The sequence below is a fragment of the Chinchilla lanigera genome, unplaced genomic scaffold, assembly GCF_000276665.1.
Source record: "Chinchilla lanigera isolate Chin_1 unplaced genomic scaffold, ChiLan1.0 scaffold00119, whole genome shotgun sequence".
NCBI classification, from domain to species: Eukaryota; Metazoa; Chordata; class Mammalia; order Rodentia; family Chinchillidae; genus Chinchilla; species Chinchilla lanigera.
In genome coordinates, this window is record NW_004955520.1 from 1,006,995 (window position 1) to 1,034,193 (window position 27,199).

The 27,199-nt window shown below is 41.3% G+C and overlaps 1 protein-coding gene, 1 long non-coding RNA gene and 1 pseudogene across 2 annotated transcripts in view; 2 read left to right on the top strand and 1 right to left on the bottom strand.

The window, feature by feature from the left end:
- The first annotated feature begins 109 nt into the window (after positions 1-109).
- On the top strand, positions 110-1,131 carry LOC106147118. The gene is made up of 2 exons (XR_001231872.1): positions 110-683; positions 842-1,131. It is a non-coding gene; the product is annotated as an uncharacterized LOC106147118 (long non-coding RNA).
- Positions 1,132-3,971: 2,840 nt separating this feature from the next.
- The window catches only part of Nvl (nuclear VCP-like), a 58,211-nt gene continuing 34,983 nt past the window's right edge, over positions 3,972-27,199 (top strand). The window contains exons 1-13 of the mRNA XM_005409226.2: positions 3,972-4,683; positions 5,551-5,624; positions 7,650-7,702; positions 7,787-7,886; positions 11,919-11,976; positions 12,829-13,089; positions 15,515-15,644; positions 15,813-15,889; positions 16,280-16,414; positions 18,836-18,937; positions 21,252-21,369; positions 23,712-23,856; positions 26,474-26,708. Coding sequence (XP_005409283.1) covers positions 4,627-4,683; positions 5,551-5,624; positions 7,650-7,702; positions 7,787-7,886; positions 11,919-11,976; positions 12,829-13,089; positions 15,515-15,644; positions 15,813-15,889; positions 16,280-16,414; positions 18,836-18,937; positions 21,252-21,369; positions 23,712-23,856; positions 26,474-26,708 — 1,545 coding nt within the window. The 5' untranslated portion in view covers positions 3,972-4,626. The remainder of the gene's footprint in view (positions 4,684-5,550; positions 5,625-7,649; positions 7,703-7,786; positions 7,887-11,918; positions 11,977-12,828; positions 13,090-15,514; positions 15,645-15,812; positions 15,890-16,279; positions 16,415-18,835; positions 18,938-21,251; positions 21,370-23,711; positions 23,857-26,473; positions 26,709-27,199) is intronic.
- Positions 6,209-7,588, bottom strand: LOC106147117 (annotated as a pseudogene).

Sequence of the window (27,199 nt, forward strand, 5' to 3'; positions counted from 1 at the left end):
TCGGGCGGGCCCCGCCGGCCGCCGCCCGCCTCGGGTAAGGATACGAAGTACACGGAGAGGAAGATTAGCGCGCAGCAGTCCAGCAGGGAGAAGATGAACACCACCGCCTCCATCCTCCGCCGAACACGCCGGGCCCGCCCGTCAGCCCCAAAGGCCTGCCCGCCTCCCAGGCCCGCGTCGCGCGCGGCGTGCGTCCGCGCCCAGCGGCACGCCGGGAGTTGTAGTTCGTGCAAGCGTCGCGGCTGGGCGCTGGGAAATGTAGTCCGCCGGCCCGAGCGCTTTCAGAGATGGGCGGGGACTCTACGTTGTCTGCACTCCAGAAATACGTATTTACTGAATGCTGTGACCGGCTTGCTACCCGGGAGGAGCCTTTCACCATGTGCGTCGGTTTGGACGTTAGATGCTCCCAAAGTCCTGTCTTGAACCGTCTCAGAAGACGCTACGACGGCGGCAGACCCTTTAAGGAGAGGAGCTACTGGGAGGAAGTGAGGTCCTAGGGGCGTGCCCTCGGAGGGGCGGGTAGGAGGCAAGGTCGCGCGGGTGCACGGCGGGGCATCGCGCTGTTTTGTCCACGCTTCCGGTTTCCGGTACGCTGCAGTAGCTACGCGAAGCGCATCCGCTCTGGGAGGAGAAGCTGTCGCTAATTGCTGCTCTAACCCACTTGCACTTGCAAGGTAGAAAAAGTAAACGGTTTACCCCCTGAAGCTCAGCGGTGGAGATCTCCCTGCCCCCAGTTCCTCCGAGGGTCCCACGGTCCACTCCGGGTAGTAAAGTCTTGAAAAACTATAACCATTACTCTGCCCATCGATTCACTCATTAAGAGTTCTGTACAACACCCCAGTGCACGCTCAGAATTCGCTGCACCCAGCAGATACAAAAGTGAACCAGGCAGACGAACGGGACGCTGCTGTGGTGCTCGGGGAGGAAAGGACCCTGAAGTAGCAGCTACCTAGGAGGCGGGATGGCTGCAGAGGGGTAAGGGCCCTGCGAGGTGGGGACGTCTGGCTCCCCTGCTCAGGCGTGCAGCCAGTGCCTGGATCCAACGTGAGAGGCGCCCGGGAAGTCCCTGCAGGCTTGCAGCGTGCACTGGGTTGGGGAAGAGACAGGAAAATAAACTGAGGAGTGACTGGCCGTTGTGAGTACTTTGAAGGGGACTGGGAACCCTGGAGGCTGGGTGAGACGGCCAGGCAGAGGAACTGACGCGCAGGCGGAAATCTGAAGATCTGTGAAAAGGTGTGCAGGCGGTATGGCCCAAGGCACAGCGACCGCAGAAGCTCGGTGTGACCCCGTCGGAAATGGAGATGGGGGCGTGTTCTAGTGTGGTTGAAGCAGAGAGTAAGGGCGTGAGAGAATTGAGAAGTCAGGTACAGGCGGAGCGAGGTCACAGGGCCCTTGCAAACCTCTGGCAGAGTTTATTCTCGAGTGAGAAATCACGGGAGTGTCGAGCAGTACAGTAGCTTGATCTGATTTACACGTAAAACATTGCCTGGCTGTGTGGTGAACTGAATGTATGAAAGGGGGCAGGTTTGTCAGCCTGGATGGAGTTTACTTGGCGAAGAATAGGATAGACTGGGAAGTTACTGTGCAAATCCAACTGCGTTTGCCTGACACAGCACAAGTTCTTTCATTAAGGGTTAATAGGGTAAACATAGCAGTTCAAGCTACAAATTATTACACGTGCTATCGCTGCGTGTTGTACCTTGCCCACACAACTATCTGAACACTAATCTCATTAAGTGCTTTTTTTTATATCTATTGTACTTTGTATCCTGTCAATAGCAGGTGCTTAGTAAATGGTTGCTGAATGAATCACTCAATCAGGAGAGATTTTATTAAAATTAATTTAAGTTTTATTAAAAACACAAGCTTCATCTCACATTCTGTCTGAAATCGAACATGAAATAAGTGATTATCCTACATTCTTTGCAGTTTTTTCCTGAGAAAATTTAAAAGCTAGCATCATAATAATGATTATTAAATTTCCATTTTTGCCTTTATCTCTTAGTCTGTGTAAAAACTCTAACCATGGTTGCATTGTCAAAACTGTTGGGATATGAAATTAGGGAGAAGAAAATGGTCAAGATAAACAGCCAATTACTGGCGCTGTGTGGTGACCCACCCCTGTAAACCCAGCGCTTGGGAGGTTTGAGGCAGGAGGATTGCCACAAGTTTGAGGCTAGCCAGAAAATGTAGTGAGACGCTGTCTCAAACAAAACACCAGTAAATCAGCAGGGCATGATGGCGCATGCCTGTAATCCCAGCACTCAGAAAGTTTACAAATTCAACCCCAGCCCAGGCAATTTAGTGACCTAGTGAGATGCTGTCTCAAAATAAAAAATTTTTAAAAGGGCTGTAAATGTAGCTCAGTGGAAAGCCCCAGTATAGAAGGAAAGAAAGAAGGGAAAAGGAAAAGAAAGGAAAGAAAAGAAAGAACTAAGGGAGAGGAAAAAGAAATTAACTTTTGAAACATGCAATTCAAATGATTTTCACTTCACTCCCACTCTGATGGCTGTAATTATACAACAAAGAACTTAACTGTTGGAGAGGACAATTCTGGAAGTGTAAAATGATATAGCTGGTGCGGAAAACAGTCTGGTGGTTCCTCAAAAGGTTGATGTTGCTAGGCATAGTGATCCCACCATTCGGGGGCTGAGGAGGATTATAAATTAAAGGCCATCCTGACTGCATAGCAAGACCATGTCTCACAAAGAAAAGAGGAAGAAGGGAGGGAGGGAGGGAGATTAAGCATCGAATTACCATATGACCCCTCAGTTGAACTAGCTATATCCCTGAGAATGGAAAACACATCTCCATAAGACAACTCATATACACATGTTCATACCAGCATTATTCATAAGCTAGAAAAGGTGGAAACCGAGCTGGGCATGGCGATGCATGCCTGTAGTCCCAACACTCAGAAGCTGAGGGAGGAGCAAATTTGAGGTCCTCCTGGGCTATACAGTGATACATTGTTTCAAAAAAAAGTGGAAACCACCCAAATACTGATTAATTTATGATTTAGGCATAGTCTCAAAGTAAAATATAAAAACAATGGCTGGAGATGTGTGTTAGTGTAAGGGCCCTGAGTTCAATATTAAGTACTATGCTGTAGTTAATTTTAAAAACAAAATAATTGAACTATACCCTTTAAATGGATTTTTCATCATAGTACTCTTGATTATTTACTTCATACTTTTTATTCATTTCCTTAACAGTTAGTTATCTACTGAAAGTTTTCTACATAACGATGCTCCACGGGCTGTGAAGTCCTCCCTTCTCCTTCCCATAACTAAGTACTTCTTGTCTCAGCAGTCCACCTCCTCTGCCTCGAACAAGAACACAAACTCCCAGGCTGCATGTTCGGATCACTACTAAGTCCTCTATTTGCAGAATGAAAGATCAAATATTAAGCCCAAAGTGTGATTTTTCATTCTATTCAGGGTAGGGTTGTGGGGTGCAGTCCTTTTACACTGGGTTACAAAACGAGTTGTTAGCTCTTATCAAGTAGAATAAATCAACATTTTTTCAACCTTAGAAAACTCGGTCTTTTATCTTTTCCACAAACAGGTCACTTTGCTTTCAAACCTTAATAAAGAACCTCTGACATGCACACTCATCTTTCGCTCCATACTCCTGTTACCCACGGCGAGTCTTTCTAACTCATTGTCCAAATGGGAACCGTTTTGAAAGACAAACTATATAAATGACAACAGCAGACCACATGTAAGTACAGAACTCAGGCTCAATCAGTAGCATTCACCACAGGAAACCAGCCCATTTATATTACCCAGCCCAGTAAGCTTACAGGTTCGTAAAACTACTGCCAGGCGTGACGGCGCATGCCTGTAATCCTAGTATTGGGAAGGCTGAGGCAGGAGGATCGCCATCAATTCAAGGCCAGCCTGAACTATATAGCGAGCTCCTGTTTCAACACCTTCCCCCGCAAAAAAAAAAAAAGGCAAAACAAAATGATCTGTTGCTCACAGCGTAAGATCAATTGAGGTCTAAAAGCAGAGAAATGGCCTAGTCCTCCGGGTAACCCTCTCCTTCCTTTTCTTGGCACACCAGCCCACGCTGCGGTGACTAAGAAAGAACCAGCAGAACAGCTGGTTCAGGACGGCATCCACTCCGGTATGACCGCAAGAACGTGCCGTGTCCGTGTGCGCCCAGCGCGCAGCAATAAAGTTACGTGCATTCAAAGCGACGGCGCCACCAGCGCCTGTCGGCGGGGCCGCAAAGAGAGGGCGAGAAACGCCCCGTGTCCCCACGCCCTCCCCTTCCGCTGCAGTTTGCTTTCTCATTCGCCGCACTTCCGTTCCAAGGAGGACCGCCACGGATAGCGGAGGCGGACCGACCCGTTCGGAAGGGAGATCTTGACGGACGGCCCAGGCTACTTCCGGTGGTCGAGGAGGCGGAACCGACAGAGACTGCTCTACTTCCGGTAGCCCGGATGGAGTATCCCGAGATCACTTCCGGTGGGCGACAGGCGACTCGGAAGCTGCTTACGGTAGCGGGAAGAGCGCTTTAAGGCTACTTCCGGTCGTGTACTGCGGGAAAAGCCCGCGAAAGAGGACTCCCGTCTCGTGGACGGCGGTGGACGGCGTGAGGAGGCGGGTCCCGGGGGCCATGCGGCCACGGCTCGCGACGCTGGTGGACCGCAGGCTGAAGCAGCGCGTGGTGCAGGTGAGCGGCGCGGGCGACCTCCACCGCGACGGGGCCCCGGTTCGTGGCCTCCCGTTTCCAGTCGTTTATTTTGTGGTGCCCGAGGCGAGAAGCAGTAAGGACCCAGTGGATCCCTTTAGGAAGCAGAAAGGGCCCAGCAACTGAGGGGGCCGGGTCGCTCGCCATCCGCTTGAAGAGTGCAAAAGTCGCAGAAAGCCAGCGTGAGGGGCTCTCCTTAAGGAAGCCCAGTTGCCAGGTAGTGGGCCCCGCCCAGGACTCAGATCTGGAATCGGATCAGTGCCTTTTCGGCGCTGGTATTTGCGGGATGTTTGCTTTTTATCACAGCACCCTTAAAAAATTAAGTTTTGCCGGGCGTGGTGGCGCATGCCTGTAATCCCAGCCCTAGGGAGGCTGAGGCAGGAGGATCGTTGCAAGTTTGAGGCCAGCCTGGACTACAAAGCCAGCCTGAGCTGCATAGCGAGACCCTGTCTCAAAACAAAACAACAACAAAAATCAAGTTTTGCAAAGATGTAGCCTCGTTAAAAAAGCAGTTTAATGTTGAAGCTGCAATGCCTGAAGTCCTGCAGTGTCGGATGGACGTCAGCTGTCACTGTGTGCCGCCTGCTGGCTGGGGTTGGGAGCGTGGACCCCCCCGGGAGGTGTTCCAGTTGTTGTTACTATGGTCATGGTGACGAACAGGGTTAATTAAATTCTGATTCCTGGACCACTTGACAATTGTTTGGTGGGTTTCATCGATGCTCTTGGTGTACTTTGTTAGTGAAGAATTTGCGTTAAAGTGTAATGTGTTTGAGTAGCTTTTTGCCTCTTGACGAAAATCGCCAGGTTTGAAACATTCAGTGTTTTATGTTTATCCTATTTTCGTTTTAGTACCTCACCAGTAATAGATGTGGCAGATATGTGGACACTGGAGTCTTAGCATCTGATTTGCAAAGAATGTACAGGTAAAGGAATGTAGTTTCCAGATCAGTGCTCCGCCCCGCTCCGACCATTAAAAAGTTTCATTGCTGCATAAATTTCACCCTGATATCAACGGCTGCTGGCCTTGGCCTCCTTCCATAAGCCTGGAACTCAGTTCTGTTACACAGGCATTTACAAGAATGGTTGTGTGTGGTATGCTGTCCTTTTCACTGGGGGCATGGCCACTTTTTGAACACCTTTAACTTTAATTAAATAACAAGAAAAGATAAGATAAATATGGATTTAGGGAATGTTTTTATGCCCTAGCGGGCTGAACCCTTTAGAAATGTATCACGGAACAGGTAGAAGGATTATTATAAAGTAAAGGAGACTTTATGACAGGAGACTTTATGACAACCAACTGAATGCATGAACCTTTACCAGACCCTATGTTAATATTTAAAAATGCAGTATTTTGAGTGAACAATTTCACAGATTGTAGGGATTTTTTTTTTTTTTTTTTTTGGTGCTTTAAACAATTTATGTAACTGAAATGGACTTCCATTTATTTAACTAAAGTGACTTCCATTTATTTTGATACATCTTTTTCCCATGGTGATTTACAGGATCTTTGAGCCAATATAAATACTTCGTAAATATTTGGCCATTTGGTTATACACCTGCACAGTACCTCAGCAATATCTTTCAGCAAGAGAAACACTGAAGAGTGAAGACCTGACACAATTACCTAGGTAGAATGAAAATCTGCTCCAAATATTTGTTTCTGAGGTAAAGGCACCACACACATTTTAATTAAGAAAACCGTCCTTCCAGCACAAGATGATTTTTTACTTTTTAAATAAAGTGCAGAACACTTAGCCGCCAATTAGCTGCTGAGTGGCAGAGCTCCATCCCCAACCTGTGCCATGAGTTCATAGGGAACAGGTTCCAGCAACTCAGGCTCTTTCCCATTGGGTCTCACAAAGTGCACTTCTCTGGGTGGGGCAGGCTGGTGTTTCAGTTGAATGCGGGGTCCTTTTCTCTTTGGCTTCCTTTTTCTGACCATTTTCCCTGACACGTTTCAGGAAGCTGTCTACACTCTTTTGAGTGTTTAATATGCTCAATGCCAACATTAATCCTCTTGGCAAGTATCTTGCCCTTAACTTACTTAATTACAACAATGCCGACAGCTTGCTGGGTAACACTGTAGACTCTTCCAGTTTTGCCATGGTAGCATTTGTGTGGCATTGCTTTTTGCACAGTACCCATTCCCTCGATGTCTACAATATCACCCATTTTATAGATTCGCATGTATGTGGTTAAAGGAACAGCTCCATGTTTTCTAAAAGGCCTAGAGAATGTATACCAAGTTGCCCTCCTTTTTCCTTTTGTGTTCGTCATTTTGGCAGATTACTAGAAGATTGCAGTTCTGGCCAAAAAGTTGTGGGGATTTGGTTTTTGTTTTTGTTTGTTTGTTTGTTTTTTGAGACAAGGTCTCACTATGTAGTTCAGGCTGGCCTCAAACTCCCAGCAGTCCTCCTGCCTCAGCCTCCAGAGCGCCGAGATTACAGTCGTACAACATCAGACCTGGTGACAGATTGGACTCCGTGTTAGATTTTATCAATCTTAAATTTTTCGCTTGTGCTAAATATACTGTGGTTATGTAAGTACTTTTTTTGTGCAGAGAAACATGTTTTTTTTTGTGGTGAAGTATGTATCTCTAATATTCCGATGACTCGGCCAAAAAATGGTCTCTATAGAAAGACAAAGGGAGTGTGCCAGAATGTTAATAATCTGAGAATATATGCTAAAAGTATATGGGTATTCATTACATTCTTTCAGAATTTTAATAGGCTTGAAATTTCAAAATAAAAACATTCAAAGAAAAAGAGCTAGTAAAATTTTAGAAAACAAGTAGAAATACAAACTCAGAAGTTGTCTGGAAAAAGGTTCATGGTCAGTGAACAGTGACATAATTACATATGTATGCAACTTTGTCATCTCTTGAGAATAGGCTCAATGGAAAAATGTTGGTGGAGATGACTGTACTAAATTTTTTTTTTTCTCAGTATGGACTATGGTCGAAGAAAAAGGAATGCTTTCAGGATTCAGGTAGAAAAAGGTGAGTATTTTGGTGTTAGAGCAGATTTTCCGTAATTACAGAAAAAAACTTTGAGCTCATGGCGTGTTTGTTTGTTTTTTTTAGTATTTAACATAATTAGTAGTGAGAAGGAGTTGAAACATCTAACAGAATTAGAAGGTGAACATCTGACAAAAAGAGCGAGACAAGGCGAAGAGGATGATGAGTAAGTTATATAAAACGGAGATGTTTTTCCCCCAGAAGCATTCCTTTTTCTAAAAACATTCCTCCTTATTCAACTATAGTCCATACTGAAAAAAAACCCACAAATTTTAGTACAGTGGTCTCCACCAATATTTTTCCATTCACACTTATAAACTTTCAGTGACTCTCGTGAACAAAGCCTTGGATAGTACTGCTAACCTCCCTCTCCATGTCCTTTCTTCTAACCATATTGAATACTCAGTATTCCCTAAAGACAGTACACAGCATCTTTCACTGTGACTTTATGTAACTTAAGTATTCATTTCTTTTTTTACAAATGTCACACTTAACCTTCCAGAGTGAATTGAGATGTTATTGCCTTTCTTAGAATATTTTAGACACACAATTTAGTGTTTCCTTAGCTTATTAGAAATATTTCTTGCCAGATGGTACATTCCTACAATACCAACCCTTGAGAGGCTAAGGCAGGAGGATTACATGGTGAGTTCAAGACCAGTCTGAACTACCCACAAAGACCGTGTCTCAAAAAAAGTTTTTTTTTTTTTCTTATAATTCTTACCATATCACATGACGTGAAAATTTTTTGCTGTCTGTATTGCTGATAGAGTTATTTTGTTATCTTTTTTCTGCCTTGATATAATGGCAGATATATTAAAAGGTATCAATTTTGTTTAAGAAATAATGTCACAGATTTTCAAATAATTTTATTCAGATGTAATTGATGTAGAATAAGCTATACATTTTAAAAGTAAACAGATTGATGGCTTTTAATGTATATGTATGTGCTCATTAAACCATTATCACAAGATGCTGAACATTTTTGTCAGCCCCCTCAAAGATTTCTTGTTCCCCTCAGTCCCCATTTCTAAACACCTATTGATTTGATTTATTTTCTGTTTCTGTAGGTTAGATTGTATTTTCTAAAATTTTGTATAAATGGAACTGTACATTTTACATATATATGATACATATATATTATATATATCTTTTTTTCTTTTTTTACTTTTCTTTTTAATCTTTTTGAGACAAAGTCTCGCTATGCAGTTCAGGCTGGCCTTGAGCTCACTTTGTAGCCCAGGCTGGCCTCGAACTTGCAACTATCCTCAGCCTCCCAAGTGCTGGGATTACAGGCGTGCACCATCCCAGCTGGCTATACAGTATATATTTTTAAAATTAGGATCTTTCCTCTGGCATGATTTGAAATCTACCAGGTTGTTACATGTCTTAATAGCTTATTGATTTTTATTGGTATTTAATGGATATGCCAAAATTTTAATTCGTTTGTGTGTTGGGACTGTTGCATTGTTTCTAGTCCTTGATTATTACAAAAAATAGGCTAAAACCATTTATATCTAGGTCTTCGTATGAATGATATTTTAATTTTTCCAAAATTTTTTTTGCAAATTTTTTTTGGAAATGAAAGATTTATTTGAAGGGGGAAGTAGTGGGGAAAGACAGCTACTCTGGCCAAGTGGGGAATATTCAAAAGTGAAATACTCGCCCAATTTTATTTATTTATTGAGATGTAGTTCTGGCTAGCCTTGAACTCATTATGGAGCCCAGGCTGGCCTCAAACTCACAGCGGTCCACCTCCCAAGTGCGGGGATTACGGGCATGCACCACCATGCCTGGCTTTTGATAACTTAATTTTGCTGTATGTGACTCCTCTTTAATGTATTTTTTTCTTAATGTCACTTTTGGTGAATTGTGTTTTTAAAGAAATTTGTCCCTTGGGCTCAGTGGCACATGCCTGTAATCCCAGCATTTGGGAGTGAGGTGTGGGGATCCTGAGGTGAGGAATAACTTGGGCTACATAGTGAGGCTCTGTCTCTCCCCACAAAGGAAGGGCAGTAAATTTGCCCATTTCATCTAAGGTGTGGAATTCGTTGGTGCAAGTCTTTTGCAGTATCCTCTTGTTATTCTAATATCTGTGGGATATGTGGTGATAGCCCCTTTTTGCTGTTTATAGCTGAAACTTTTTCATTTGTTATTTTTCATGATTTCCATCGCCAGCTTCGTATTTGTGAATGTTTGGTTATTTCTATTTACACTATTATGTGATTACTAATCTGTTAGTGCATACATATGTATATCTTTGTATACATCACATTGTGTTTTTATGTTAAATTCCTGAAGTGGAATTTCTGGAATCAGAGATTCCAGAAAATTGTGTTTTTGAAATTGCTAGACATTTGGAAGCATTGTACAAAAACATTGCCTTACTCTACACTCTTAACAACTTTGTATAAAGGCATACTTCTCTGCATTTATTCGTACTGTTGGAGGTTGAGTATCCCATATCAAAAATGCTGGGGACTAGAACTGTTTTGGATTTCACATTTTTCAGGTTTTGGAGTATTTACGTATGCATAGTAAAATATCTAGGGGTTGTGACCCAACTCTAAGCAAAAAATCCACTAATAGTTCTTATGTACTGTATGTACATAGACTGAAGGTAATTTTATACAGTATTTTTAGTACATTCGCTTTTTCACCATAGCCTATCATGGGTCTGGTATGACATACTCTAGTTTTGGTGGCATGTTGGTTCTCAAAAAGTTTCACATTTTGGTTGGAGCATTTTGTGTTTTGGATTTTCAGATAAGGGTTGCTGAACCTGTTTATAGGAAGTCATGCTGTTTTTATTTAATTTTTTTTTTTTTTTGGCTTTTTTAGATAGGATCTCATTATGTAGTTCAAGCTGTGTTGAATTTACTATGTAGCCCAAGCTGGCCTCAAACTCATAGTAGTTTTCCTGCTCTAGCCTTCCAAGTACTGAGATTATACACTCTTATTTGAAATTTGTTGATAAGTAGTGAGGTCAGAATCTTTTCAGTTTGTTGTGGTGGTGGTGGTTTTTGGTTTTTTCTTGGGGTGTTTTGGTAAATTGCTTACAGGTTTTTTTTTGTTGTTGTTTTATTTGAGAAATACTTGAATTAGTGTCAGAACTCTTAGCATAAAATAACATCCTTTCTCCTGGCCCCTTACTTCCCCACTGTGGTACTAGGGATTAAACCCAGGGCCTTCTTACTGAACTATATCATTATCCTTTTTTATTTTGAGGCAAAGTGGCTAAATTGCTAGACTGCCTCAGCCTCCCAGAGGCCTAGGATTATAGTGTACTCCACCACATCTCTTTTATATGCATTGCAAATGCTTTTCCCACTTCGCCCTTTGCCTTTTATTTTGGCTACAATGTTTTTTAATTAGAGAAGTTTTGCATTTTTAATTATTAATCTTTTTCTTTATGGTTTAAGTTCATATGCTTAGAATAGTCTGTTTCACAGAAGTATGTAAAATGCTATTACTGTACTCTTTTGCTCCTTCATGGTATTTAACTCTAGTCTACTGGTAGTTGATCTTTTGGTAGGGACGTAAATTTTAGAGCAGCTCTCCCATAGTTGATAATTTACCTTATTTATTTATTTGTACTGGGAATTGAACTCATGACCTTGTACTTGCCAGGCAGGTGCTATGCCACTGAGCTACATCCCCGGCCGCTGATTTTTTGTTTTTGTTTTTGAGACAAGGACTCACTGTGTAGTGAAGGCTGACCTTCAGCTCACTTATGTACCTCAGGCTGGCCTCAAATTCAGGGTGAGCCTCCTGCCTCAGCCTCCCAAGTGCTAGGATTAGAGGCATGTGCCCCCACACTCAGCAGATTTGTCATTTATATTGATCAAATATGTAATATTATCAGTTTGTAGTTATTAGATGTTCAGGGGTTTTGTTGGGCAGGGGTCTTTTGAGACAGAGCCTCACTGTGTAGTTCAGGCTGGCCTTGAACTCACTATGTAGCCCAAGCTGGCCTCACACTCAGGGTGATCCTCCTGCCTCAGCATCCCATGTGCTGTGATTACAGCCACGTAGCACCCCACCCAGGTAAGGTAGATCTTTTGAATGCAAGTTTCTTTGCTTCCAAAGGTTGGACTTTTAACCACCATAGTAGTTGCTGTAGTATGCTTACTTGTTTTAGGCAGTAATTTTTTGCAGAAGAAAAGCCTTTAAATCATTTTCTCCTCTTTTTACTGAGGTGTACTGAAAGCTCTTCTGATGGTGATTCAAATGAAGAAGATTACATAGATCCACAGGTAAGCCAGATGTGTACTGGGCCCACTTTGATTATCTAAAAAAGTCAGTATGTTCCCCTCTTGGGGAAAAAAACGATTAACGCACAGTAAGAGACATTGCATGTGTTTATCAGTAAATATTTGAACACTTAAGTATAATGTTGATGGACTAATCATCCTTCTAGTATTTGTGTTTATAGTCAGGTGTATGTAGGAAAAGAAGGAATAAAATAGAAATAAGGCAGACACAAATAGAAAGGGAATTAATAGTAAAAATGGAGAAGAGAATATATTTTCTGTAAAAGAGCTGGCATTATTGATGAATAAATTTAACTATAAACAGGTATGGCAATAATTTATAACTTGATTTTTTTGTGGGGGTTTTTTGTAAGTCAGTTTTTTAATTGATAATAAGGGAATGATACTGAGTTGTATTTGATCCAGTTCTGAGTTGATGGAATAGTAGTGATTCTCACTAGCAGTCCATTTCCATATGTTTAAAAAGCAACCGTACTTTCGATTTTATTTAGTAATCAATTATTAATTGGCCCTCCATTAACTTGGAGTGGTGGTAGGGAGACATCTTTTTGAATCAGAAACGCTTAGTTGCAAACCATCTTACTCTGAGTGCCTATACATTTGTTTTTTGTTTTTTTTTTTTTTGTACCGGGAATCGAACTCAGGACCTTGAGCTTGCCAGGCAGGCACTTATGCCTCTGAGCTATATCCCCAGCAAATGCCTATACATTCTGACTGTAAATATTACAAAAGGAGTTTATTGAAAACAAAGTTTAGAAAACTGATTAGTATAGGAAATGGAACCTTTCTTGAATGTCTGTTGAGTAATTTATTCTAAAATCATGTTTCTGCCAGTCAGCAAACCACATGAACAGTTCACTGCTGTCTTTATATCGGAAAGGAAATCCTGATTGTGTTTCAAATACTCCGGAGATGCAGCAAAGAGAAACTACTGCTTCAGCACCACAGCTGAGTTGTAAAACAGGCTCCATTCCTTTGAAGACCCCTGCCAGAGGAACAGAGGGAGGATGGTTTATTGACAAAACCCCAGGAAAGAAAGAAAGTTTTTTCATGGCGCCATCTGATGAGAACAGTAACCATAAGCCTGTATCTGAGGTACAGATATGTTCGTAGTAAATTGTGGCACCAAATAGGTGGAGTACATCATAGTCTTTTCCTTAAATGCAATGTCAGATAGAAACTTGTGTTTCACAAAAGTCGTAGGACCTCAGTCACTTCGTACTGCTGCTGTCATTGCTAGCCTAGTTGAAGCCTTTCTTAGCTGTTGAAATAGACTTCCAGTTGGATCTGTGTCCTTTGTGTATGTGTGTGTGCTGAGGGTGGGACCTACGGCCTCGATCTTATCCACTGCCCCTGTCTTCACCTCCTTCCTTTGCTTTGTCCACAGTGGCCTCTTGATGTTTTTAGGACACCAGCCTCACCCATTTGGGATGTTCTTGGCTTTCTGTTTAGGACAGTTTCTGCGGACTCCTGCGGCCGTCTTTGCCTTTCATGACACAGAAAATAGCACACGGTGTTAATCTGTTTCTTTCTCTCTTTTCTGTGGTACCTGGGGTTGAACCCCGGTCCTTCACACTGAGCTACACAACCTGCCCCTTTTTTTCAATAGCCTTTAATTTTATTTTTTAAAATTAATTTTATTGGTATACTTTTGATAGATATGATTATATTCATTGTAGGAATTTGTACCTGTACTTAATATATCTTGATTTTTCCCATTCCCCTCCCCTCCCTTCAACCCTTCTTTCCCTCCTTGTTTATACAAGCTTTGTTTCATTTTTTTCTTCTATTCTTTTTTTTCTGTTTTCCCTCTCCCCTCTCCCTTGTCTTCTTTCTCAGTTGAACATTTTCTTCCTTCTCCCCAGTGGTCCTTATTTAGGGTTTTGCTTTCTCACACAAGAGAAATAATGCTGTATTTAAACGTGTCTGGGGCTGGGGATTTAGCTCAGCGGCAAAGCGCCTGCCTGGCAAGTGCAAGGTCATGAGTTCGGTTCCCGGTACTGGAGAAAAAACAAAAAAAAAATAAACGTGTCTGATTCATTTCACTTAAATGTGTGAATTTTTAAGTTAGAGACAGGAATCTCACTAAGCTGCCCAGCCTGGCCTTGAATTTATGACCCTCCCAGAGAGTTAGGATTATAGGTGTGTACCACCAGGCTCAACTAGGTGTTCCATGTTACCCAACTTTTTTTTAAGCACTTAACGGTCACTCTTTCTTACCTGTGTAATTTTTTTTAAAGTCACTCTTTGTGTCCCTACACTAGACTGTAAGACCCAGGAGAGCAAGGACTGAGTGTTAATGTGTCCCTGGCTGAAATGTCTACCTCCTAACAGTCAGTGTGTTGAATTAGTGGTACCTAATGGCCTTCCTGACACAAACTTACTAGTAAGAATTTTAAAATAATTGTTTTGGGTATAATTAGAGTTGTTAGCTTTAGGTAGAAGGAAAGATTGCTGCTAAAACAGCAGTGTCATCTTTATTTTTGCTCTGTTCAAGATAATGGGTTAAGAACTCTCACATAAACAAGTATATTATGATAATGTGTAGAATAGGCAGATACCTTTAGTTGAAAAAGACTTTTAAGATTGAGATTTGCCATACTTAAGGAAAAGTATAAATTTTGAATTATCACAGAGTGAATATGTTCGGTGCCTTCCTTAACTGATCAAAGCACACAGAGTGAGAGGGGCCTTGGAATCCCCTCGCTCTGAGTCTTTTCTGAATACCTTTGCTTTAATCACCCCCCAGGAAGAACGTTATGGTTGTTAAAAAGTTGACTTCTATGTTGATCTATACTTTCTCTCCACTCTCAAAGCATCTTTGTAGTTGTATTTAATTTTGTGAATCGTCAGGTAAAAATCATCTATGTGAAACATCAACTGTGAGACATCTCAGTGAGAAGTGAAAGGTGTTACTGGTGTCCTGAGTGGAGGAGCTCATGGTTCAGGAAAGACAAGCATCATCCAAATGCAGAACAGTGTCCAGTTATCTATAACATAGCTGCAGATGCAGTGGTTGGGGTATGTAGGGAGAAGATTAAGTCAACTGGAAGAAAGAAAGAAAGCCTTCAAATGTTAGGCTTTAAACTGAACTTTAAGGTTATGGGAAAGGACCTCCCCAGCAGACAGCATCCTGGAGCAAAGAGGTTGGGAGTAGGTAACAGGCAAAGGTGCTACAGCAGAATGCAGTGTTCTTTTTTTTGTTTTGTTTTTTGTTTTTTCCAGTACCGGGAATCAAACTCACAACCTCGCATTTGCCAGGCAGGCGCTGTGCCGCTGAGCTAAATCCCCAGCCCAGAATGCAGTGTTATATATAATGTTCATCTTTTAAAAACTTACATGGGGGGCTGGGGATTTAGCTCAGCGGCAAAAGCGCCTGCCTGGCAAGCGCAAGGTCGTGAGTTCGGTTCCCGGTACCGGAGAAAATCCAAAAAAAAAAAAAAAACAAAAAAACAAAAACTTACATGGTATAGGTGTTATAGTTTTAAGTGTGGCTTATTTAAATTTATTTTCTTCCCAGGACTTAAAAGATTTCTCTCTTCTGGAGAGTGATAGAAAAAAGAAAGGCAAGATGAAGGGCAAAGGGAGCAAACGGAAGAAAGATCTTCAGGAAGTAGATGGAGAAATAGAAGCTGTCCTGCAAAAGAAAGGTGAGGTGCGGTAGCAGTGGTTGTGTTTGAGAGAGGCTTCCCTGTGTTCTGAGTTGCTTGAGGGACCTTTTGTGTGTGCAGATTACTGGAAAATATTTGTGTATCTAGTAGTCTTTTAATTGTGAGTTTATACTGAATCACTAATCTGTTCATCTTTGTGTTTGCCAGCTAAAGCCAGGGGACTAGAATTGCAGATGTCCAGTGTAAAGTTTGAAGATGTTGGAGGCAATGATACGACCTTAAAGGTTAGTTCAGAATTTTACCTAGAGTAGGTATCTTGCTAATCAGTTACACCAACAAAGCCTACCCCTTGTTTTATGAACTAGTGCAGAAAGGGAGACTTAGGTCTGGCATGTGATCTTGTTTTAGCGGTACTGATAGTTACAGTCTCTCCCGCTCTCTAGTGTCCATTTCACCTGGTTGGCATGCTAGTTTGTGCTACACCTATAAGATAGACATTTTTACAGCTTAGAAAATGGGAAGTTACATTGTTGATATCGGAACTAGGAATCAAGCCTAAGCCCCAAGCCTGGGCTTTCTACTGTTTCCTCCTGTAAAGAATAAAACATTACATTCCACCTTGGTTCTTTCTATTTTGGGCTGAAGAAGATATCTCCTTGCTTTTTTCTTGCCAGGAAGTCTGTCAGATGCTCATACACATGCGTCATCCCGAAGTGTACCATCACCTGGGCATCGTGCCCCCTCGAGGTGTTCTCCTTCATGGGCCCCCTGGCTGTGGCAAGACTCTGCTGGCACATGCAGTTGCTGGGGTGAGACTGGTGGACAAGTTTTCACTTTCACTGCTTTTCTTGTTACTAGGTTTTGTGTTTTTTCTTGGTCACCTTCAGGCACACCTGATACCTTTCAGGAAGAGAACTTGGTAAATGAGAAGTGGTCCGTTCTTTACTTACTTGTTTCGTGCTTCTTTTTATGGGATTTTTAAGTCAGTTACTGCATACATGACAGATTGAATGGGAAACAAAATAATACAGCTTTAAGCAATTCTTTTTTTTTTTTTTTTTTTTTTTTTTGGTTTTTGGTTTTTCTCCGGTACCGGGAACCTAACTCACGACCTTGCGCTTGCCAGGCAGGCGCTTTTGCCGCTGAGCTAAATCCCCAGCACCTTAAGCAATTCTTTTAACACATCCTTTATGTTTTAGTTATTTTCCTTTAATCCAGTATTTCTTTTTTTGTTGTTGTTGTTGGTCTTTTTGAGACAGGGTCTCGCTATGTAGTTCAGGCTGGCCTTGAGCTCACTTTGTAAGCCAGACTGATCTCCAACTTGCGACAATCCTCCTGCCTCAGCCTCCCAAGTGCTGGGGTTACAGGCATGTGCCACCACGCCCCGCTAACCCAGTATTTCTTAAGAGCAGCACAATTTTAAAAACCCTAGTATTGTTTCTGTACAACTAAATTTATTCAAAATTCCACGGTGTCATGTTTTTATAATTTTTAGTGTTAAAATGGTAATACAAGATACTTTACAAAATAAGGTTAGTGATTTATTTTAGACCTATTGGATTTTTTAGAAACTATTGGGTAGTAAAATGCAAATATCCCAGTAACTTGAGTTCATTGAGTAGCATATTACAGTAATCATTAACGGACTAATTGCTATGTGAAAGAAAACCATTTTTAAGGGGAACAAGTACAGAATGCTGTGTAGAGTTTTGAGGCATCCAAGTTCAAGTTGGGGGTTGAAGGTGTGGATAAGAAAATGAAATTTCATGGTAGCCAGAATGGCTTGGTGCCATTTGCACTGATGGAATTCCTCTAGCTTCTCTTTTCTTTTTTTCCCTTTTATTTACTTTTATTTTGAGACAGGGTCTCATTAAGTCATTAACACATTCCTGCTGGCTTGAACCGCTAATGGTACATTTATGACTGTCCCATCGGGAGGCTTGTATCACCGGTGGTACAAACTTATCTAATCACCTCTATCAGTCTTTTCACTAATAAAATTTAAAAGTCTATAAAGGATTGAATCTACTTAGTCTCTCGAATTTAACAAATTACTGCCCAAATATAAGTTAATGCTATTCATGACAATTAAAAATTATTATAATAATCAATAAATCATGAAATTAAAAGACATTCATATTCATGAATAGTTTCTCGGTGATTCTCTAAATTTATTTTTGTGTTTTTTTGTGGTTTTTTTGGGTTTTTTTCAGGTACTGTGAAGCAAATTCATGACCTCACACTTGCCAGGCAGGTGCTGTGCCGCTGAGCTAAATCCCCAGCCCAATTCTCTAAATTTTAATACGGAAGTCTTACATGTACCTCTTTGCTGGTGTAGAAGACATGCACTGACAACTGCGGTACCATAGATTAGCTGTACTACAATTTTTTCATACCATTTTGTATGATGACTTGTGCTCTGCTAAGTCAGTGTCTGTCTTTGCATTATTGTAATCAAATGCCCCTGAGAAGTGGTACAAGCCACCTGATGGGACAGTCATCGTGTACTACTGGCGTGGCTCAAGGTGGTGTGATGATCAAATCACCTAGCAGCAAGACATGCAAATTACAGCTCCATCTTGAATGTGTTATGTTGCTTGGACTAGGCTTGACCTTGCCTCAGGCCCCCAAAGTGTGGAGATTTCTGGCCCTAATCCATGCCAGGCTTCTTTTCCTTAAAGAGCCTACCTTGAATAGTAACTGGCTACTCTGTGTTTAGTGGTGGAGAAATGCAGGCAGGGTGTGTGGGAAACAACCTTGGCATTTCTGTGCAGTAATGAGGTAACAGCTATGGTTGTTTTAGCTCAGTGCTAAGTGAGGGGAATCACATTTCTTGAAACTTAAAAGGTCTGTTAAGAGCTTTACAATGACGTATAAAGTGAAAACAAATTCTCTACTTAATGTTTGTGTAAATAAATTGTTAGATTTTTAAATGGTGTTTTTCACTGTGCCACCTCACAAAGATGAAGTTCCTGTGGAAATCACTCATTTTTAAAATGTAATTTTAGCTGGGCGTGGTGGCGCACTCATGCAGTCCCAGCACTGGAGAGGCCGAGGTGAGAGGATCGCTCTGAGTTTGAGACCAGCCTGCACCTACTCAGTGAGATCCTGTCTCAGAAAATAAACAAACAAAAAAGTGGAGAAGTTACTTTGGTTGAGGGCTGGGTAAAGAATTAGGAAGAAGGTTAACATTTGAATGTTTGGTCATGCTATTACGTGTTTGTGCGCAGGAACTTGACCTGCCGATTCTGAAAGTGGCTGCTCCAGAGATTGTGTCGGGAGTTTCTGGGGAGTCTGAACAGAAGCTCAGGGACTTATTTGAGCAAGCTGTGGTAAGTCAGCCAATGGCTAATGTCAGGTTGTCAGATGTTTTGTGCTTTCTCTGATACAGTATGTATTTGTTATCTCTTTCGCTAGCCCATTCTTTTATCAACATGGTAATTGGCTACACATGACAACTAAATATTTAAAGTAGATATAATGATACAGACTCTTGCATAAATAATCTGTTTGATATGAAGTCAGACATACAGATAACTTGTACGAAGTTCTGGGCTATCATACCCAGTAGTTATAGTTTGAGTATATATCATTCTTAGGATATTTTCATTCACTTTTACTTTCTTCAATATAGGTTTGACCAAACAACTTCTAAGCACCATGAACATTGTTATACCTAGGCTTATTACATTGTAAAAGAAACCATAAAAATGCCAGAATAAGCACTTCTCTGTTTGTGTAATTGAAGCTGTATAAAAAAATTCCCTTACCAAAGAGAGAAATTAAAGAGTGGACTTTATTCTAATTGTAATTCCTGTTACTGAAATTTGGCTCCTTTTTTTGGCTTTTTTGTTATTAAAATTTGAAAGATGAGGTGCACATACAGTTAAAGCTTTACCTTCAGTCATTTCTTGGCCTTTGGCTACATCTGGTGCACGTTTTACCTGCAGCACAGTGTGGTTAGGTCTCTGTGCTTCGTGTGAGAGAGGTGGGTTCAGATCCTGGGTTGTCGTTCTGATGTTGGACGAGGTATTTAACTACTCTGGCCCCTCTCTTCCCTCACTATTAAATATGGGCAATAATATTCCTAAATCTTATGGTACTATTGAGAGTATTTACAGCAAAAAACCCCAAATAATAGCCATCATGTTATACACACTTAAACGGATAGGAATTATCACTGTGGCTAAAACTAAAGGGTACTAAAAACTGTAGTTCCATGTCTTTATTTGTATCCAGAGTATGTAGTAGCTGACAGACATGACTGGTACAGCTCCTAGAGGCTAGTGTGAAATTAGATTAATTGTGTCTTACCAGTGACTTTAGCAGTAAGTGAGAAAAAAATTTTAGGGGAGAGAATATTTTAAAATACTAAGAGTGGAGAGCCCATCGACTTTGTTGTGTGCGCTGACACCAAAAAAGTGTGGGTACAGTAAGGAAGATGCAGAGAAAGAGGGAAAGGCAGTGTGCAAGGCAAAGCTGACTCTTTTGAGGTACCTCTTATTTTCTAAAATGTGCCAGTTCAGTTGTTAGACTGGCATAGATAGCCAGGGACAGGCAGTAAATTTTGTATTTATGGTAAACACAATGCTGAGTGATGACAAAAGAGACCAATGGCACTTTCAGGACATGAGCTCTGTGTCTGCATCTCTAAACCAGTACGGAGCTAGTGTAGTGCTTATCCATCAGCAGTTAGTAAAAACATGGAACAGCCGCTTCCTGGACTCCAGAGAGGTCAGATCAGAAAAGGTGGCTCTTGGCAGAAAATGGATGAGGTTTAAGCTAGAATGAAAGTTCTGTAGGTGGGTGGTGGCAGTGATTATATAACACTGAGTGTACTTAGTGGCACTGACCTGAACACTTAAAATAGTTAAAATGGTATTTTACATACTTGCCACAATTTAAGAACTTCTGGTACTTTTTAAGTTCCTCTAGCAGATTCAAAAGAAAAGCAAACTCTTTGGAGTTTGTGAGTTTGTGATAGGGTCTCCTTGTAGTTGAGGCAGGCCTTGAACTCACTAGGTTGCCCGGAGTGGCGTTGACCTCTCGGCAGTCTTCTTACCAGGCCTCCTAACTGCTGGGATTAACAGCTGTGCACTACCACACCAGGCTTTTTATTTATTTTTGGTTTTGGGTTTTTTTTTTTTCTTTTTTTTTTTTTTTTTGAGACAAAACTGTAGTTCAGGCTGGCCTTGAACTCATGGCAGTCCTCCTAGATGCTAAGATTACAGACATATGCCACCACACCTAGCTTTTTTTCTTTTAAGCATGGACTTTTTTTATGTTGGTAAAAATACTCATAACATTTGTAGTGAACTTGGGATTTCTGATTTAATTTAAAGTTTTAAAATTTGTTTATATTCTGTAAGATAGCAAATATATCTAATTTACAGAAGAATTTCAGTAGGCTTATCAAAAAATATTGTCAGATGAAAAGACTAAGTATAACATTGCCTACCAATATCCTTTTACTGTTAAAGTTCTTGATCCCCTTTAAGACAGAAATCAGAACTAACACACTAAGGGTAATTTTTTTGGTGAATGATACTTGATCTTTAAAATGCTGAAAAAAAAAAAACATACATTTAACTGCTTCCATACATGGAATGTAAATATGACTGTCTTTTGTGATATTTTTATTTTTAGTCAAGTGCGCCATGCATTGTTTTCATTGATGAAATTGATGCTATTACCCCCAAAAGAGAAGTTGCTTCAAAAGATATGGAACGAAGAATCGTAGCTCAGCTTTTGTCCTGTATGGATGGTAAGTTGAAAATAATGAATTCATTTAAAGATACTGAATTTTTAAAAACAGTATAAGTCATAGATGAAGGTATAAACCAGAGTAAATATCACAATATAAAACAAATCTTTATAAAAGACTAAACCCCTAATTTAATTTGTTTTTTGTGGGGTTTTTTTTTTGTTTTTTTTTCCAGTACTGGGACTCGAACTCACGACCTTCCGCTTGCCAGGCAGGTGCTGTGCCACTGAGCTAAATCCCCAGCACCCCTTGATTTAATTTGTAAAGTGTATCTTATCACTATTTTTAATACATTCACATACACATGCACTAACAGATTGTTTTACTTTTTATAGTTCTTCCATTGCACCATATATACTGTTCTCAACTTACTTGTCCCTTAACAATATGTTTTGGAAGTATTTCCACGTTTTTTTACCTTTTTAAAGCTGGTACATGGTATCATTTAAGATAAAAACACCATATTGTATTTAAGCATTCCCACATTGATGAATATTTAAGTTGTTTTCAGTTTTTTTTTTTTTGCTTCAGGGGACTCTCCTTAAAAAGGGCCTTTCTGGTGCACATGTATTTTTCTATAGTAAACAGTAGAAATTGAATGGATAGTTGAAAATTACCTGTTTTAAATTTTATGAGAAGCAGGATGTGGTGGCCCATGCCAGTAATCCCCGTGCTTGGGCAGGCTGCTGCAGGAGGATTGTTGTGAGTTCAAGGCCAGCCTGGTTACATGGTGAGACAGTCTCAAAAAAGAAGAAGTTTTGTTTTTGTTTTTAATGGAAGAGGGTAGGCTGTCTCCCATGAGGAATGTGCAGTTTGCATCCCCACCAGTGTGAGTCTCCCTTTCTACAGATTCTTGGCAGTGCTGAGTGCTCCAATTCTAACCTGTACCGATCTGTTTGGTGAAAATCGGCGTCTCACTGAGTTTTAATTTGCACTTCCCCGATGACCGTTCTGGTTATGCCTCCTTCTGTATTTCTTTGGTTGATTGTATCATCTCCAAAATCTCTTTATCCCTTTGCCCACTGCTGTATTGAATGGTCTTTTAGAAACTGCCTGGGGGTTGAGTGTGCAGCTGAGGGGCAGAATACTTGCTTACCCCTGGTGATGGCAGCACCACCAGACTCGAAGGAGTATTTTTAACATTTTACTAATTTTCTCCCTGTCTGTAACTTGTTTTTATTTTTTGAAATACAATGACTAAGATTGAGAAATTTTGGAATTAGATTCTGCCTTCTTTGAAATTCTTACCTGCTTTTCTTTGTACCTTTCGTGTACACAGGAAAGGTTGAAGTAGTGCATAATATGTTTTTTCTGCCATTTTCAAGTTGCTTATTCTGTTGCTTTTATTTGCTGCAGTGTTACTGAGGGCGCTATTCTGAGAAGAGCTTTTCATGGCTTTTCTGCTAAAGGATGTAATATATAAAATCTTCATTTTTTTTTTTTAATTTTTGTTTTTGAGTTATTTTATTTTATTTTTGTTTTTAGACAGGGTATTGCTATGTAGTTTAGGCTGGGTTTGAACTCACTATGTGACTCAGGCAAGCATTGAACACATAGCAGTCCTGCCTCAGCCTCCCATGTACTGGGATTACACACTTAATGTACTGGGCGTGCACCACTGTACCTGGCTAAGTCCTCACAATTTAATTAGCATTTTATTTTCTGTATGTAAGTATAAATTTCCCTGCTATTTAATCCTGGTTCAACTGAGAAAAATAACATGTAGGAGAGGTAAATTTTAAGCCTTACACTCTGTGCGTTCCTAACATATCTCAGGATGAAATCAAAGCAGTTCAGACTTCTGTGCCCGTGTCTCAGTATTTGGCACCCTTTGAAACATACTGCTGGTGTCCCCAGACCCCGGTGTTGGCTGTGCACCTTGCCCAGACATGCCACGCGTGCTCCAGCCTCCATGGTGTTACACGTGCTGTGTAGAATTTACTAGCCTGTGTCTTTGCTTATCAAAATCGTTCTCACCTTTCAGGCTTTCTGAAACGTTACTGCCCCCTTACTCCTCTGTTGCAGTTCATGACACTTTCCTTGTCTTTTGGCAATGTTTCTTGTATAGTCCCTATCACTGTACTTCACAGCATTTGTTTTGTACCTTGTTCTCGTCTCTATATTTAATATTTCTCAGGAGATTATAATTGCTGAGAACAAAGTTGGTATTTTGTCTTCCTCATACTTTTTACATGTTAGACATATAAGTGTTAGTGTTTTATATGTATATTTAAAACATACCTGTTAAAATATGCAATGCTTTTTAAGTATTAAGTGATTTGTATAAATGTCATTGCCCTTAGATGTTTTGTTTGACTTTCATCTATGGTTGGTTCTTATAGATCTGAATAGTGTGGCTGCTACTGCTCAAGTCCTAGTCATTGGAGCTACAAACCGACCAGACTCATTAGACCCTGCTTTGAGACGTGCAGGAAGGTTTGACCGAGAAATTTGCCTGGGTATCCCAGATGAAGCTTCCAGGGAAAGGTATATCCTTATTGAACGATGTCATATTGTTCCTATTTCATTATCTAGAAATACTGTGTAGCCTTTTTTGTCAGTGACACTGATTTTTTTTTCTTTTTTTTTTTTTTTTGAGACGGTCTCGCTGGCTTTGAGCTCACTTGGCAGCCTAGGCTGCTCTTAAACTTGGCAACAATCCTCCTGCCTCAGCCTCTGAGTGCTGGGACTACAGGCAAGTGCCACCACACCCAGCAGTGACACTGATTTGGAAAGGAAAAAGTCCACATTACATTAATGCTTAAAGAAAACAACTTGCCAGGCATGGTGACACACACCTGTAATCCCAGCATTTGGGAGGCTGAGGCAGGAGGATTGTCACGAGTTTGAGACCAGCCTGAGCTACAAAGTGAGCCGCTACTAGCCTAAGACCATGGGTCAGTGAGAGAGTTGGATGGTGTGTTTGCTGTAAGACCAGCCTTTTATAGTAATTGGGGTTGAATATCCAGAGAGCAAATAGATGTCCACCAATGAAAAAAAATACAAGTACAGCATAATCAAAAATGTCTCAGGAAGGACCATTAGGGAGTAGAAATCTGGTGAGAAATGTTCTGAAATACCACATTTGTAGTGGCTTTTCCCTTAACTTCATGACACTAAAGCTTGCTGTAATCACCAGTCACTTTCAGGAACAGTGGTAAAGAAAGGAAAGAAACAGTCAGGGATAGCGAGGGACAAGGGGGAGAAAGTGGTCGGAAGTGCTGTGGGTAGGGAACAGAGTTTTTCAGTCCCTGGTCAGCCGGTTCCAGGGCAGAGAGAGGACAGTGGAAGAGCCTGGCAGAGGAAAGCTGTTCGGTCCACTGCTGCCAGGAAGCAGAGAGCACAGGGGTGAAGCAGGAAGGGGACCCTTCCAGGTCACATGCTCAGTGACCAGGCCCTTCTCGCTCCTTCCCAGCTGGAAAGGTGAGGCCTGGGGACATGTTAGATACAAACGGTAACAGAAAACTACCCAGCTGTGGCAGCTGGAAGCACAGAGAAAGGGAAAGAGCCAAGGAAAGTGCTGGGGACAGGTGTCTCCCCAGGGGGACGCTCGTAAGACCCACTTCCCCAGCCATACCCCAGCTCCTGGGAGCCCTTCAGCTGTGGACTCAGCAGTGCTTAGCCGCTCCTGATCTGATCGCCTCTCAGTCCTCACCACCTGGCCTTTGAGGGACATTTTAGACCTAAACCACAGCAGAAGATACGTACACACGTACCTGTCAGTCCTCTTGCTGCGAATTCCTGGCTGTGCTTCCAGAGGAGGCTCGGGGAGGCAGGTGAGGAGTAAGAATAGTCTGCTTGTTTCTTTGACCATGGAGTTTGTGCTTCTTTTTCTTGTTCTTTTTAGACTATAGCTAGGAAGAGAATGCTGTTTATTTTCTGTTAGCCATATTCCTAGAAAAATTTTTCAGTGTTCCTGGATAGAAGGACATTGAGATCTGTTGTTTGGAAATAGGTCTATAGTAAAACCTTTCCTTGGTTCTTATTAAGGTCGGTGAATTATTTTTCTTCTGTCAGTCATATTTATCTGCTTCTATTGTGTTTACGTCCTTGACCCCAGATAATTTTTTTGTATTTGTTAGCTTGACATTTGAAAATATTATTCTCCCCTCCAATTTGGGAATCTCAAAATGCATTGACTTATTTCCTTGGTTTATAACATCACAGTGTGTACATAAACACTGTACACGTAGTGTGGATCATCCAGTGTTCTAAGCGCTTTGTGCGTGCACATTTACAGCCACAGCCCTAGGTAAGTCCTGCTGCACACCATGTTTCACAAGTGGATAAACTGAGGCTCAGGCAAAATTACTGGCTCAGGTTACATAGAGAAATAGAGCTGGTATTCAAACCCATGCAGCCTGGCTTCAAATATTCTATCTTCAATTCAAGTTCTCATTTAATGCCTCTTAGAGATTGTTCAAGGTATTCTTTTAATAATTATTTAGAAGTCTAGGTTTCATTGACACACCAAGTTGCTGTTGGATTGAACAGAATTTTTCATACATGCCGTACAGGGATGAACAGGTGAAGATAAAGTTGGAGAACTGACTATCCTGATGTAAAATTGGATGTTAAAGTGTGCACGGTAGCATTTGGCTATGAGTAGAATTAATCATTTGAGTGTGGATGGAAGTTTTCATTATGGGGAGATGTCCATTTAATTTACTTTGTACATTTGGGGGGCGGTACTGGGAATGGAACTCAGGACCTTGCACTTGCCAGGCAGGCACTTGTGCCACTGAGCCATCTCCCCAGCCTTTAATCTACTTTAACAGTGCTCCCCCAGGTTAGTTATTTATCTTCTCTGTAATAATAGTAAAACTTAAATTTTTAAAAAATTTGCTGTTGTGTTGCTCACAGGACAGCATAGTTCCTAGCACAGGTTCTGTGCCGTTATCCTGTCTGGGATGAGGTCAGACAGGTAATACAGAAATGTAATTTAGCAGCTGTTGAGTGGTTAATGTACAATTTGACCTGGTACTTCTTGTTAGGGTGCAGTCGACAGTTTAGTACACATAAAGAACTCCAAATAAATATATTTGGTGACTTACTTCTACCGTTGGGCCAGGAATTTGAAATGTTTTCTTTGTCCTTTCTGCAGAATACTTCAGACTTTGTGCCGAAAACTCAGACTTCCTGAAACATTTAATTTTTGTCACTTAGCACACCTGACGCCAGGTTTTGTTGGTGCTGATCTGATGGCACTTTGCCGAGAAGCAGCCGTGTGTGCAGTGAACAGGGCCCTGCTGGAGCTGCAGGGGCAGCAAAGGAGAGACCCCGAGGATGAAGGTGGCCAGGGGGAAAGGCTGGGACCTGCGCCCACTTCTGAAACACAGGTGCTTTTGATTGTTCTGTATGTTGTCTTCCATATGAGTAAGTGTCAGTGGAGTTGAGGTTTAGTCCTTCATAGAACAGTTTGCTGCCTCCTGTTAGGGCATTGGTATTTAGGTGAGTTTTCGGGTTAACTTCTGGTTAAGTGAACTGGGGTAGTTTGTTGACGCAGCCATTTCCTTTTCGCCAGCTGCAGTCAGCTCTGGAGGACAGTAGGCCGTTTGCCAGTCTATAAGCTCGCCTTTTAATCTTGATACAGTTTGTACAAGGGCTTCCAGCTACTATATAATTTGGTATGTGTAATCTTGTGAAGAAAGTAGTGTTTCTCTTTTTTTTTTAATCATCCAAGACACCAAGTCTACAAGGTTGTGATTTTTCAGGTTTACGTGGACTGTACAGAGCACTTAAAGCCAGGTCCTCTGTTTTCAAATTACTGGTTTTTCCTTATTTGAAGCCAGTATTATTTCTTTTAATAATAATAATAATAAACAACTCC